Below are 14,542 nucleotides of genomic sequence, written 5' to 3'. Positions count from 1 at the left end.
TCAATCGTCTCATAGTGAATCACGTGTGAGGGGTCAGGTACATACTTTCTCAACATCGATACATAAAAAACATTGTGAATCTGCAAAAACTGAGGGAGAAGTGCTACCCGATATGCAGTCTCTCTGACACGTCCAAGGACTTCGAAGGGTCCAACATACCTTGGACTCAGCTTTCCTTTCTTTCCAAACCGGAAGATACTTTTCGTAGGCGAGATTCGAACAAACACGTGATCGCCTACCTCAAAACTGAGCTCTCTACGCCGCTGATCGGCATAACTCTTTTGCCTACTTTGAGTTGCAATCAACCTTTGCCGGATTAAACGCACTTGGTCCGCATAGTGCTGGATGATTTCTAGAGACTCCATTGCTCTCACTCTAACCTCATCCCAACAAACCGGAGATCTACACGGTCGGCCATACAGTGCTTCATACGGGGCCATACCAATACTAGCATGAAAGCTATTGCTATAAGAAAACTCTGCAAGCTTCATATGTTTGTCCCAATCACCTGCCTAATCCAAAGCACATGCTCTCAACATATCCTCGAGCGTTTGAATCATTCGTTCTGACTGCCCATTTGTCTGTGGATGGAAAGCAGTACTAAACTTCAAGGTAGTGCCAAGGGCTTTCTGAAGCTGGTGCCAAAATCGAGATGTGAACCTCGGATCCCGATCTGACACTATCGAATGAGGCACTCCGTGAAGCCTAACAATCTCCTCTACGTAGAGATCGGCCAAGCTTTCCAAGCTTTGACTAATCCTGGTCGGAAGAAAATGAGCACTCTTTGTCAAATGATCCATAATCACCCATATGGCATCTCGTTGTCGTCGGGTCTTAGGCAGCCCTACGATGAAGTCCTTTGAGATATCATCACACTTCCATTCTAGAATCTCAAGAGGCTGCAAAAGTCCACCTAGTCTCTGGTGTTAAATATTCACTTGCTGGCAGATAAGACACCGAGACACGAACTCAGTGATGTCCCGCTTCATTCCATTCCACCAATAAGTCCTCTAGAGATCTTTGAACATCTTGGTGGAACCAAGGTGAACGGAATACTTTGACCTGTGAGCTTCACTCATCAACTCTTCCCGTAACGCTTTTGGAACCCACCATCGGTCTCCGAACATGATGGTTCTGTCCTTCTCTCGGCGAAACTGCGCTTCTGGCTTTTGAGCACTTTTGCACAACTTTTCAAAGTTCGGATCTTCTGATTGGAGTTCCTCAATTTGATCTATGATCTTTGGTCGTGCCTGCATCCCAGCACAAAGGATGCGTTCGGAGTCATCAGGAAAAGGTTGCCATTGTACGAACTCCTCGACCAGATTCCAACTGCGTCCAATCAAGCTAGCTGTTGTGACTGACGCCTTTCTACTAAGTGCATCAGCCACCACATTCGCCTTACCTGGATGGTAAGCAATGGAGAAGTCGTAATCCTTCAGGAACTCCAACTACCTACGTTGCCTCAAATTCAAGTCCCTTTGGGTGAAGATATATTTGAGGCTCTTGTGGTCGGACATGACCTCAAACGTTTCCCCATAAAGGTAGTGGCGCCAAATCTTCAGCGCGTAAACTACTGCCGTTAACTCCAAGTCATGTGTGGGCTAATTCTTCTCATGTACCTTTAGCTGTCGGGAAGCATATGCTATGACCTTTCCATGCTGCATAAGAACACAACTCAGTCCAGTCCTCGACACATCACTGTATACCACAAAACCACTCGTACCGGAAGGCAATGTCAAAATCGGCGTTGTGGTCAACCTCTTCTTTAACTCTTTAAAACTGTCTTCGCAACGAGAGGACCACTCGAACTTCATTCCTTTCTGCAACAACCGAGTCATCGGAGCAGCTATACGCGAGAAATCTTGAATGAATCGACGGTAGTAACCTGCCAATCCCAAGAAACTTCGAATGTCTATCATCGTCTTCGGTTGTTCCCATGACAAAACAGCTTCCACCTTGGCTGGATCAACCTCTACACCTCTCTCGGATATTACGTGACCGAAAAATATCACCCTATCGATCCAAAACTCACATTTTGAGAATTTAGCGTAAAGCTGATGTTCTCTCAGTGTCTGCAGCACAAGTCACAAGTGCTCTCGGTGATCTTCCACACTCTTCGAGTATATCAGGATTTCATCTATGAACACGATGACAAAAGAATCCAGCCACAACTTGAAAACCCGATTCATCAGATCCATAAATGTCGCAGGGGCATTTGTAAGTCCAAAGGACATCACTAGAAATTCATAATGCCCATATCTGGACCTGAACGTTGTCTCAGGAATATCTTCGGTCTTAATCCTCAACTGATGATATCCTGAACGAAGATCAATTTTTGAGAACACCTTTGCCTTTCTCAACTGATCGAACAAATCATCGATCCTAGGCTAAGGGTACTTATTTTTCACCGTCACTTGATTCAACATGTGGAAGTCAATACAAAGTCGCATTGAACCATCCTTCTTCTTAACAAAGAGGATCGGGGCACCCCAAGGGGATACACTCGGTCTAATAAATCATTTGTCAAGAAGCTTCTGCAACTGCTTCTTCAATTCCCTTAACTCAGCAGGTGTCATGCGATATAGAGCGAGAGAGACTGGTGTCATACCAGGCACTAGCTCGATCGAGAACTCAATTTCTCGATGCAGAGGCAAACCCGGCAAATCCTCGGGAAAAACATCCGAGAATTCGCGGACAACATCTAACTGATCCAAGGGTGTCGCCTGACTGTCTTGAGCAGAAACACTGGCCAAGAATACCATGCAACCCTTCTTATGATACTTGGAGACCTTCAAAGCTGACACGATCCTCACCCCATCGATCGGTCTTGTCGAATGACAGAACAATGAAGACAAATTGGGGTGCTCCAAGATTACCTTCTTGCCTCGACACTGGAGGGTCGCATTATGATTGGACAACCAGTCCATACCCAAAATGACATCATAAAATGTCATATCCAAAATGACCAAATCGACGGATAACTTATGACCTTCTATCACCACGCATACTGCTGAGAAATACTTCCTGCAGGAAGAGGATGCACCCATAGGTGACATCACATCAAGAGCCCTCTCGAGGCTAGATGGAACCAAATCAAGTAACTTTGCAAACAAAGAAGAAATAAAGTTGTGTGTTGCACCTAAATCAAACATCGCACGTGCAAAGTGTTCGGCAACTTGGAATATACCTTCGATCAGATCAGCCTCATCATCCTAGGAGGTTGTTGTCGCTGCGTAGACCCGTTCATTGGTCTTGCGCTGACCCTGTTGTTGTTGAGGCCTCTGCTGCTGCGGTTGCTGCTGTTGTCCACCTGGAACCGCAGGCTTGTTCAGACAGAAGGGGGCAATGTGCCTTGGCTGCTGGCACTGATAGCAGACCCCCTTGAACGATGGGCAAAAACCTAGTGGATGATTCTTGTCGCATCTGTGACATGCCGGCTGGGCCTTCCCCTGTTGTTTTTGTGGCTGAGGTCGGCCCTGTTGCACGCCCTGCTGTCGCCCGTCACGGGTCTGCTGCTTCTTCTCGTTCTGCACCCCCCTTCTTGTTGGTGGGTTCTTCTTGGTCCCGCCTGAAGAACTCCCTCCGTTGCCACCTCCCTTCTGAGAGCCACTTTTGGATCGTTCCCAGTCCTCGGTCAATATTGTGGTCGACTCTATTGCCTCGGCCAGGGTAGAAAGACGACCCCCGAGCACACGAGTCCGCAACCCATCCTTCAGTCCTTGCACGAATTTGGCCACCCTTGCCTTCTCATTCTTGAATAGGTTTGGATTGTACTTCTCAAGACTCTGAAACCTGGTAGTGTAGTCCACCAGACTCATGGTCCCCTGAGTCAAATCGAGGAACTTTTGTTGCATTTGCTCATCGGCGTAAGAGGGTAAGTATGCGTCTAGAAACTCCTCTCTAAACGTCTCTCAAGGAATCTCATCCCAATCGACGAACTTCACCCTTTGTAGGGTGTCCCACCACTTCATGGCATCGCCCTTCAAACGGTACGTGCCAAAATGTGTTTTTCTCTTCTCAGGACAGGTAAGACGTCGAACGTCCGCTCAATCTCCTCGACTCAGCTCTTGGCAGCCTCTGGGTCTGCCTTTCCCGAAAAGGAAGGCGGGTCCAACTTCAGAAACCTTTCGAAGGAAATGCCACCCGCGTTTGGAACAATATCGAAAGAAGGGTCACGAGCCGCTGCTTGTGTGGTTGCTTGCGCAACTGCCTATGCAGCCTGTGCCGCTTGCGCAACTTGTACCGCCTGTATAGCCTGAGCTGCTTGCACCGCCTGTGCTGTTTGTGCCGCCTGAGCCGTCATGGTCTCGGTCAGGGTATGAATGGCTTCCATCATAAAATCCTTTTGCACCTGCCAGTTTGCGGGAGCAACAGTAGAGGATGAAGCACCTCTGCGAGTATACGACATCTATATCGCACATGCATTTCACAAAATTAGACCCTCTCTGATCCTACCCCCTTAGGGTTGATCACGAACAATAATCGACCATGTAATCACACCAAAGAATATTGAACTATACTTGCAAGCAATTACACAGAATTCACATAATTTAAGTAAAGGTATTAAATGACCTTACCAGTGAAAAGGACTGCTCTTGAGCACAAGTCACACTTGTCGACGCTTCAAGACAGGACTCATATACCAAAAATAAAATTTAATACTCAAAAGATGACAGAATTGCAAGTCTTTGTGGTGGGCTCTGATACCAAACCTGTAACGACCCCAACTCATCCCCTTTAAAAATTGCGATATTTTTTTTTAAACAGTGCGGAAAACTTCTCAGAGACCCAGGGTCCTCACAGTTCCAACTCCAACTACATAGCCAAACACCATAAACGAATTTGCAATTATCATCCATAAAAACCAAACTAATTTCTTTATTCAAGAGTTAAGAATTAATCTCAAGGACAATGTTCTACTCAACAGAAAGTAATGTAACCACTGACGGAAATAAGTAAATGAAAAGAACACTAGACTGAAAGACCAAAAAGAAAGAGTCACTCTGTCCACAAATGAAGCTGTCAAACACTCAGTGTGACTCTCGCACCCTTCTAGTAGCTGTCGACTTCACTCATCACATGTTTCTACGAAAAACCAATAAAGTAGGGTGTCAGAATCGAAATCCAGAGCACAACTACTTCTTAATAAAACAAGTGAGATAAAGGGTTAAGATAAGATATCGTGCAACAATTGAGGAAAATATATACAAGACAGCTTATAGCATTTAGGAATTTATTCATGCAACAATCATAAATGTTAAGCATGCAAAGACAGTAAAACAGTAGCAAGTAATAAAACTTCAGTATACAACAAGAAATAAACATTCCACTCACCATCATATATTGATTGAGGGAACCATTAAAGTATGCATGATCTAATGCATAACAGGAAATTGCATGATTCTTGTGCAATGTATAAACCCTTTTATTAATTTTCACTTAAGTCTTTTGTTTCCATATGCATGCCCTATTAAATGCATACAACTTTAAGTTTCTCTTTTTAATTACTGTTGCCCGCGGATACACCAAAGGGGTAGAAACCCCGAGGTCAAGTTAGGTTTCTAGGGTAGCTTAACACATAATTTGTATTTTATTACTGAGTTCTAAACTTAGCCCTCAACCGAATCACCTTCGGAATATTAGACTTCCACATCTAATGTCGGGGACATAAGGGACACCCCACGCCCACAAGTGCCACTTTCTTGGTACCAAAAACATCTGTGTCAAAACACACCACCCCCGGGTAAAGTGGCGGACTCTCCCTAAAACCATGGGCAGGAGAAGAAACCTCAATATCGGGTTCAGGGTACCAAATTAAGCACACGTAGTTTTGTATCCTCACAGTCTCCCCAAGACCGGATCTCTAAGATCCTCATTCTCCAGATGGGTGATCCCAGAAGGTATATTATACTGTACTTTATTATTACCTTTTATTAAAAATCAATTCCTTAAGTTTTGCAATACTATATGCAAAAATAAAGATGTGAGCTCGCATCTATCTCGCGAGAGCCATCACAGGACTCCGGCCATTGGAAACATATTGAACAGTGCAATAAAATGAAATATTAGAAAAACATGATCTTTGCAATGCATTGAAATGAATAAGGAAAAGCAATCTCATAGCTCGGGCTTATCAAGCTCTTGACGATTCATTTCGATCATCGATGCACCATATGCATAAACCATAACATGTTATATGTGAAGTAAACCACTACCAATTTCCATCATGTGCACACCTGCTTGTAGATGCACGTTTTCTTAAAAGAAACATCATTATGTGTTTATTCTCAAGTATGTGCAATTATCACTGCATTACTTCTGTTTTAACATGTCACATACATACCAACACAAAATTCCTATCACACTCCACCTGACTGGCAAAAATGAAAATTTTTATTAAGTGCAAGCCTACCTTTCGTACAATCTGGTCAAGTACACGCAACTGATGAAATACCCACTCTTTACACGTGTTTATATGTCATTGAAGAACCAGGGTCTCGCTTCAGCATGAGACTTCCACCCCGTCGGTTGGGGCCCCAAACAGATTCAGCTGACTCCAGTCAGCTGGATCAGGTATGTCAACCCTAGGCTAAACCTCCAGGCTGAATGACTGAGCCAACCCAGTCGGCTGGGGCCTGACAGCACCAGCACTGGCCCAGCCCAGGCCTGTGCGTGCTGTCAAGGCTAGACAACCTCCATTCCATCGTTGTATACTTGAAATTTCAAGGAGACCAACACCCACTTATATATATATATATATATATATATATATATATATATATATATATATATATAACATGATTCACTATAATTTCTTTTCCTTTTTCTTTATTAAACAGCCCAACAAACCCATAGTTAAATATTTTATTTTATATTATAAATATACATATATTTTTTTTTCTTCTTATCTAAAACACCCAGCCCAGCCGACCTTGTCGGCTGGGCCTGACAGCATATACACAGGCCCAATTTCGGCCTGTGTATGCTGTCAGGAAACCACAACATACTTAGACAGAAATAAAATCATATTGATATTTTATTTTAATTTTTTTTTTCAATGGCAGAAAAAATCACAGGCCAGCACCCAGCTGACTGGGTCAGTTGGGCCTGCCGTGGCCCGGCCCAAAGGAGCACAACCCATCGAAACAGTATATTATCAAACAGTTTTTTTTTTTTGAAAAGAGTAAGTCCAGCCCAGTCGACCCTGTCGGCTGGGTCCAACAGCATATACACAGGCCCAGTTTAGGTCTGTGTATGCTGTCAGAAACAACAACACCAGTGTCAACGCAGACACTTGGTGAATATATATATATATATATATATATATATATATATATATATATATATATATATAGATAGATAGATATTTTTTTGTTGGAAAACAATGAAAATACAGAATATGTAAATGGGTATCGGTGGAAAATCATGGATCCACTGCTCCTCCATGGATTTCCATCAAAAGATGCATGGAAATCCAATCTCCTCCCGATTTCTCATTCGTTTCAAGAAGGAGTACCCGTACCTTTATAGGAGAACACAAATAGAGGTTGCAGAAGGTGCTAGGGCTGAGCTACGTTGCCTCCACTCTTCTTCTACCTCCTTCACTCTCCCTTTCTTTCTCCCCTTTCTCTCTTCTCTCCTTTCATATTTCTCTCTTCTCTTTTTCCTGTTTCCTTTTTTTTTCTAAGGTGAAAATGAGGGAGAAGAGTTCCCCCCCCCCCTCCTTTCTCTTTTAATATGGCTGGAAACTCTTTAGAGAGTTTCCAGAATTAGGTACATATCGTACGGGTAAATCAACTCCTAAGCAGCACAGAAATAAGCAATGAGTCACAGGTCAGAATATAGGAATAGCATGAAAACGAAACAATTACCATGTGTAATAGCAACATGAGACAACAAAAGGGAACACTTAATACAACGATCAGAAAACATGTAAAAAAACCATGATCAGAGACTACCTGCTGTGGGGATACAAGAACAGCAAATCCATTGATCAAGTAATGGTAACTATAGAGCTTCTGATAACTCTCTCCCTTGAAAGTCCTCTTCAAGAGTGAATCTTGGCAAATTAAACATAAAAAAGACACTGCAAACAAGAAAAAAACTTGTAATAGTACTTCAGAGCAGAAATTGAATGCATACCACAGAGACAAGTAACACATCCAAGTTGCACCCAACTTTCATGTGAATATACAAGACATTTAAAAAGAGAAACCATATAGAATGTCAGGAAAGGTGGAACTGCTACAACCAGAAATAAAGAAATTTGTCTCTCTTTCTTGTTTGCATCATATGATGTGGATTGGTCAGCAATAAAACTGTGTTGAACTTTCTTTTTTCCAGATCAGACCACCAAGATAGAGTATCACTGACATTAATAGCTACAACATAAAACCCATCAATCTGCTGAGAAAATGGTCTTTTTCCCTTTAAAATCACAAAAATAAACTCATATATTCCCGTCAATTTTTTCCTTATATAGTAAAAAAAATGGACTCACACATTCTGATCAAAGACATACTGATATTTCTGATTATTTATTCTTAACTAGATTCTAATATGATATACTAGTACTCAACAGTAAACTTTTGACGAGTCAAAAGTTCCTAATTGTAGCATTCAACAACCTTGAGTCCCAACCAAACAAATGGAGAGAGAGAGAGAGTACCTGTGTAATTGCTTTGTTGGCCTCAAGTTCATCCACACTCCCAATGTTTATCTGTACTGGATTCAGAAGCAAGTCTCCAGCAATCTTCCTCACCTCCTTAGGCCAGGTTGTTGTATACATAAGAGTTTGCTTGTGCAAAGGTATTTCATCCACAATTTTACGAATTTGTGGTTTAAAACCCATGTCTAACATTCGGTCTGCTTCATCAAGCACAAGAAAGGAAACTTGACGGAAGTTAATCTTTCTCATCTCTAAGATGTCATTGAGTCGACCAGGAGTTGCTACTATAATATCAGCTCCCCGCTCAAGCTCTCTTAGCTGAGGACCATTTGAAGCACCCCCATATAAACACTAAACAGATAGAAGATTCACTTAAGAGTGCACAGGTGATACAAGAAAATTAAATATAGAAAAAGACTGAACTGGGATTTTGAATTTCAAAGAGACACATTTAATCAGATCAACTTTAGAATGATCATGAGTGTTTAGCATTTTATTGGATTCACAAGATAACCAACAGGAAAAATAATACCGTTTGGTGGCAAAGAAAATGAACTTCCACCATAGGCACAACTTACCAATTAAGAAACAGACAAGAAAAAGAGTAATTTCAGTGATTCCAGTGCACAGGCTAAAACAATCACCAGACTGATCTGTAATCTCTTTCAAAGATGAGAAAGTTTGCAGTACAAATACAATAAGCAAGGTGATCATACCGTGCAAGAAATCCTTCATGACTGCCCAAACTTAATGACCTCAGCTTGTATTAGTGTGGCAAGCTCCCGAGTTGGAGCCAAAACTAGCACAGTTGGACCTATCTGAGGATTATTTCTACATTGTCTCAGATGAATAAAAGCAAGAATGATATAGCCCAGGGTCTTTCCTGAACCTGTTTTAGCAATAGCAACGATATCCCTCCCCTGTAGGGCAACATGCCAAGTTTGTGCCTGTATAGGTGTTGGGGAAGAAAAGCCGGCAGAATGGATCTGGAAGAAAGACAAAAATCGAAGGAAATAATTTCAGGCTCATAAGAAAGGACATAAATTGCATAAAAATCAGTAGGTTCCCTCAATTTAAGAGACCGGCGGGCCCGAGCGACGAATTGAAGATGTTCCCGACGGCTTCGCAGGCGACGACTGAAAAGTTCGGGGACATCCGGATCAGGGATCGGAACCTTCTCGAACGAGAATGGGGATCATTTTGAAGGAAAAAGAAAACAATGGAGGCAAGGGATACCGTTTTGAGTGCGAACGTCTTGCCCAGAATGCCGCTCCCCCAAGATATCGAAAGTCTGAACCGAGGCCGCCATTGCTCCGGCCGCCAAAAAGACACGGACGGGGCGATATTCAGGTGACTCTGGTTTCGACGATCGTGATCGTCTGGCTGGGAAGGGGAAACCCGCGGACGACGAAGAGAAAGGAGAAGAAGAGAGGCTCGGGGGCCGACTGCGTAAGGGGGAAAAGTATGAAGTGGGTGAAAAAACTTTCGCGCCCTAGATGGGCAATAAATCAAAACTTAGCGACGGAAACCTTTCGTCCCTATTTCGTCGTTAATTAACGACGGATTAGTTACGAAAATATTCCGCCGCTCTTTCATTGCTAAGTTACGATAGAGTTTGCGATAAAAGTTTTTTGTCGTAAATTCATCATCAATTAATGCTTTTTTGTATTGGGATTTGGCAACGAAAATGTTTCGTTGCTAATTTGCGATGGATTAGCGACGAAATTGTTTCTGTCGTTAAGTTCGCAAATATTTTGAATGTTAGCAATGGGTAATTTTCTTTCGCTAATTCATCGCAAATTTGCGACAAATTTTTTTTATCACAAATTCCTATCGTTAATTAGCGTTTTTCTTGTAGTGCGCGACCATAGTGACAAACGTTAAAAAGTAAATTTAAAATTATAAAAATTAATTTTACAAGAAAATATTAATAAAATTTATTTAAAAATAAAAATACACAATTTTTCATGATAAATATCATGTTTAAATCGCAGTATTTATATGTTTTCATAAATCTGGCGATATTTTAAAAATCTTGCTAGAAATTGCCATTTTAAACTTTCAGGCAATTTTCATAAATCTTACTAAATTTGTCACTATGGCTGTGCCCATCAGTGCTGTCTCCATGTCCATGGGACGAAGACCCTCTCAAACACATGGTTTTGGGAATAATTTCAGCTGTTCATTTTTGTATGATTTAGAACTTATCATCTAGAGTATCAATGGTTCTGAAAAAAAAAAAAATTTGTGACCCATATAAAATAAAAGACCACAGCAACGTATTCATGGGCCAGCTGCCTCTTACCTGATATGCATTCATCAAAATTGTTTTTTGATAATTCAAGCAAAAAAAACTATCACCTACCTTACATTGACTGGCCTGTAGTTGGTAAAACCCTTTAGGTCTCTTCTGCCTACCGGGAACTACACCCAGCTTCAACCTTGCATCAAGGAACGCCACCTGTGAGTTTTGAACTTGTGACGTCCCGTCAATTGGTGACATTCACAAGTAGCCTCAGGTAGATGAGAAGAACATTTTAGCACTTGGTCAAGAATCTTGAGCTCACGTAAACCCTAACTCGTCAGGTCAGCTATCCGTGATATGAAAAAAGGCTACTAACTCTAAACACGTGAATCAGAGAGAGAGAGGAAGCTTCGTGACGTCCACCACCCCGCTTTTACTAGAACTTAGCACCTGCGGAAGTCCCCACTCGTGCGTCCGCATAAGTTCACAAGCCGCCTCAGTTGACACGGAAGACCACAACAGCACAATTTAACTTGTCAACGGGTCGGATCTTACCCGAACCCGTACTGACCTGCTGACAGTATTATAATATGTGTCTCGGATTTGACCTGGACTTGTCCCGTACTAAACCCTATACGATTAGGGTTGGGTAACGGAGGTCCCTTAGAATCTGGGTTGGACCTGAAGGGTCCTATTAGTATATGAAGCCGAGTATTGTTTTTAAAATTTAATACCAGACCCGGATCCGACCTGAGTTCCGATCCGTGAATTTTCAATTTTAAAAAGTTAAAAATTTATTATTTTATCAGTTTCGGTTCATGTATTCTTTACAGAACCCTGGTATAGTTTTTTCTACGACATACCCCCGATTGAACCCAGGTCTAAATCCAGTACCAGCACCTTAAAGTCAGATCTGAGTTTGAGCTTACTTTGATTCGAACCGAATCCGACCCGTTGACACCCTTTCTCACTCAACGAGAGATCGCAAAAAAAAAAAAACAATGCGAAGCTGCCGTGGGGCCCACCCCCGCCTTCCCTTTTCGACGTCATACGCAACCCTCCAGCCCATAAATACCACCGCCCCCCTCCTTCCTGTAACACCGGAGAGAGATATGGCGATGCCATGGTCGTCGGATCATCAAGGGAGGTGCCTCAAGCACCCCGACAGCCGTCCATCGCCGGGCGTCTGCTCCGTCTGCCTCAAGGAGCGCCTCACCAACCTCTCGAGCTGGAATCCTTCGTCCACATCCTCCGCCTCCCTCTCTCCAACCCACTACTCTTCTTCCTCCTCCTCCGATGAGTCTTCTTCCTTCTCTCCCTCGTTGCCCTCCCTCCCTTCTTCTTCCTCTTGGGCCCCGCGGACCGGCGACGAGGGGATGAGGATGTCCGTCCTCATAAGCAAGGAAGGACGGTTCCCGGAGGCAGCCAGGAGGCTGTGGCCGCTCAGGAGGAGCAGGTCGGCTGCGTTCGAGGGGAAGAAGCCTGCGGTCGAAAAGAAGAAGTCCGGCGGTGGTGGTGGTGATTTGTGGTCGTTGTTGATGCTGAAGGGGAGGAAGGAGGTGGCTGAGGAGAAGGCTAAGAGGTGGCGCTTCGCGCACTCCAAAGTGGTGAGAGACATCGTCTTCCTTGGTGTACGATGAGTATAATTATAGGGGTGATTAGCTGATCGAGCCAGAGTACTTTATAAAGTAATCGTACTTTACAAAACACAGAAAATCGCTATACAGGCATCGAATTTTTGTGGAAAACATCAAAAATCACTACACACACAGCAACTTGTGTGTTCCGTGTGGTTCGAATACTTTGTATCATTGGATCTACCCAGCATAATTTGAAGGTTTCCTTCCTTTTTTTACGACTTTGGTGGAGGTTGATTTTATGAGATCTGTGTAAACTGCAAGGTGTACAATATGTGATGTACACAATATTACCAAGTTGGGTTTTTTTACATAACCAATGATTTTGTTGGTAGAGTTAATGATATTTTGGAAACATTGGGATGATCTTGATAAATGATATTTTTTTTGGAAATTTTCTCTATGATATTTTTTAAAAAGAGAAATGCTAATGGAATTTATCCACTTGGGAGGGCCTTTACCGGTAGTAGAGTCACTTTAGAGTCCCAAGGTTCTCTCTCTCCTTTGAGTAACACGAACCGTTTGCCCACACATAAGTTCTATCACAATAAAAAAAACTCTCTCGACCGACTGTTTACCATACATAAAAAAAGTTACCACTAAAAAAAACCACAGGCAACAAGCCACAAATAACACAAGCAACTCCAGTGAGAATCTTGGGCCCATACGCAACAAAAACACACAATGGTGCATCCTAGAATAGCACAAGTATCACTGACTTATTGTGTTTGTTTATGCAGATATCCCTTCCTAATAATTTTCACCACCACCTACCACATTTTTATTTTATTTTTTTATACTGAAAAAATTGTGGATCCTAATTGAAAGCCAGGTCCAACCCAGATCTGGTATGAAATTTAGCAAACCATCTCTGACTCGATATACTAATTGGACTTTTTGGGTTCAACCCAATTTCCAATTAGGTTTGCTTTATCATCAAATCCTGACCCAACAGAGTTTGGTATGGAAACGATCAGAGTGAAACTCAACCCATATATTGATAGCCCTATTCATATGACTATTTGCAAGTTTGCTATTGAGTGAGAGAGAGAGAGAGAGTTTTTACAATAATAAATTTTTTTAGTAGATAAATAAGAGATGCCGGCAACGGATTTCTATTTTTTGTTTTTTGCTGTAGAAAACTTTCTTTTGTAGCTAAAATAGGAAATGCTGGCAATGTTTGGTATTCCTTTAAGGGGGTGTTTGCATGTCGCCTCCTTCCACGGTAAATGTTTTGGCTGAGGGCCTCTTTTTCCGTGAAGAAAGGGAGTCTCGGGGCCCTGCGAAAATTCATCAAAAGGTGTGTTTTTGCAAAGCCTCAATTTTTCCTTTGCACACAAACTCGCCCTAAACTCCGCCTGTGTATAACTGTTTAGTTATACACTGTCGGTCCCAAGCCCGGATAAAGGAGGAGGGTTGCGGTAGGCCTGTGACAGCCAGCATAAAAACTTTGTCATACCCTATGAAAATGAACCAATATGAGAATTTCGTTGGGGTGTTCCCTACTGAGCGATGCGTTGTACTCTCTAGGCCCGGGGGTAGTGATAAATGGGCAAGGGTGCTAGGTCGTCGCCCAGAAGCGACGCGTCACATCGGCGCCCGGATGTGGTGTCAAATAGGCAAGGGTTCCCTCACTTTGTTGGATGGGTGGGGGTAAAGAAGTTAGTCCAAGACCATAAAATTAGGTTAGCCACTTGGAACATAGGGTCTTTAACTGGTAAGTTGGTAGAGTTAGTAGATGTTATGTGTAGGAGAAAGATTGATATTTTATGTCTTCAAGAGACCAAATGGGTAGGTGAGAAAGCAAAAGTGATAGAACATTGGGGATATAAGATTTGGTATACAGGAATAAATAGGAATAGGAATGGAGTAGGGATTGTTATGAGTCGTCAGTTTATAGATAATGTAGTTGAGGTCTGTAGGAAGGGTGATGGGATTTTACTTATTAAATTAGAATTAGGTACGGATATTATTAATATTATTAGTGTTTAT

The 14,542-nt window shown here is 42.4% G+C and overlaps 2 protein-coding genes across 2 annotated transcripts; one reads left to right on the top strand and one right to left on the bottom strand.

The window, feature by feature from the left end:
• Nucleotides 1-2,516: 2,516 nt before the first annotated feature.
• LOC149846747 (uncharacterized) lies at nucleotides 2,517-2,927 on the bottom strand. The gene has a single exon (XM_089992331.1). It carries the CDS (start codon nucleotides 2,925-2,927, stop codon nucleotides 2,517-2,519), a length of 411 nt encoding a protein of 136 aa, XP_089848457.1.
• Nucleotides 2,928-12,015: 9,088 nt separating this feature from the next.
• Nucleotides 12,016-12,944, top strand: LOC149846746 (uncharacterized). The gene has a single exon (XM_089998134.1). It carries the CDS (start codon nucleotides 12,026-12,028, stop codon nucleotides 12,551-12,553), a length of 528 nt encoding a protein of 175 aa, XP_089854260.1. The 5' UTR covers nucleotides 12,016-12,025; the 3' UTR covers nucleotides 12,554-12,944.
• The last annotated feature ends 1,598 nt before the right edge of the window (nucleotides 12,945-14,542 follow it).

The sequence above is a fragment of the Nuphar pumila genome, chromosome 2 (genome assembly GCF_984573655.1).
Source record: "Nuphar pumila chromosome 2, dmNupPumi1.hap1.1, whole genome shotgun sequence".
Classification (NCBI taxonomy): Eukaryota; Viridiplantae; Streptophyta; class Magnoliopsida; order Nymphaeales; family Nymphaeaceae; genus Nuphar; species Nuphar pumila.
This window is presented reverse-complemented; position numbering and strand designations above follow the sequence as displayed.

What these genes read in the sequence shown, in the direction of transcription:
- LOC149846746 (XM_089998134.1), top strand. Translation starts at nt 12,026, where the DNA reads ATGGCGATGCCATGGTCGTCGGATCATCAAGGGAGGTGCCTCAAGCAC.
- LOC149846747 (XM_089992331.1), bottom strand. Translation starts at nt 2,927, where the DNA reads ATGGACTGGTTGTCCAATCATAATGCGACCCTCCAGTGTCGAGGCAAG.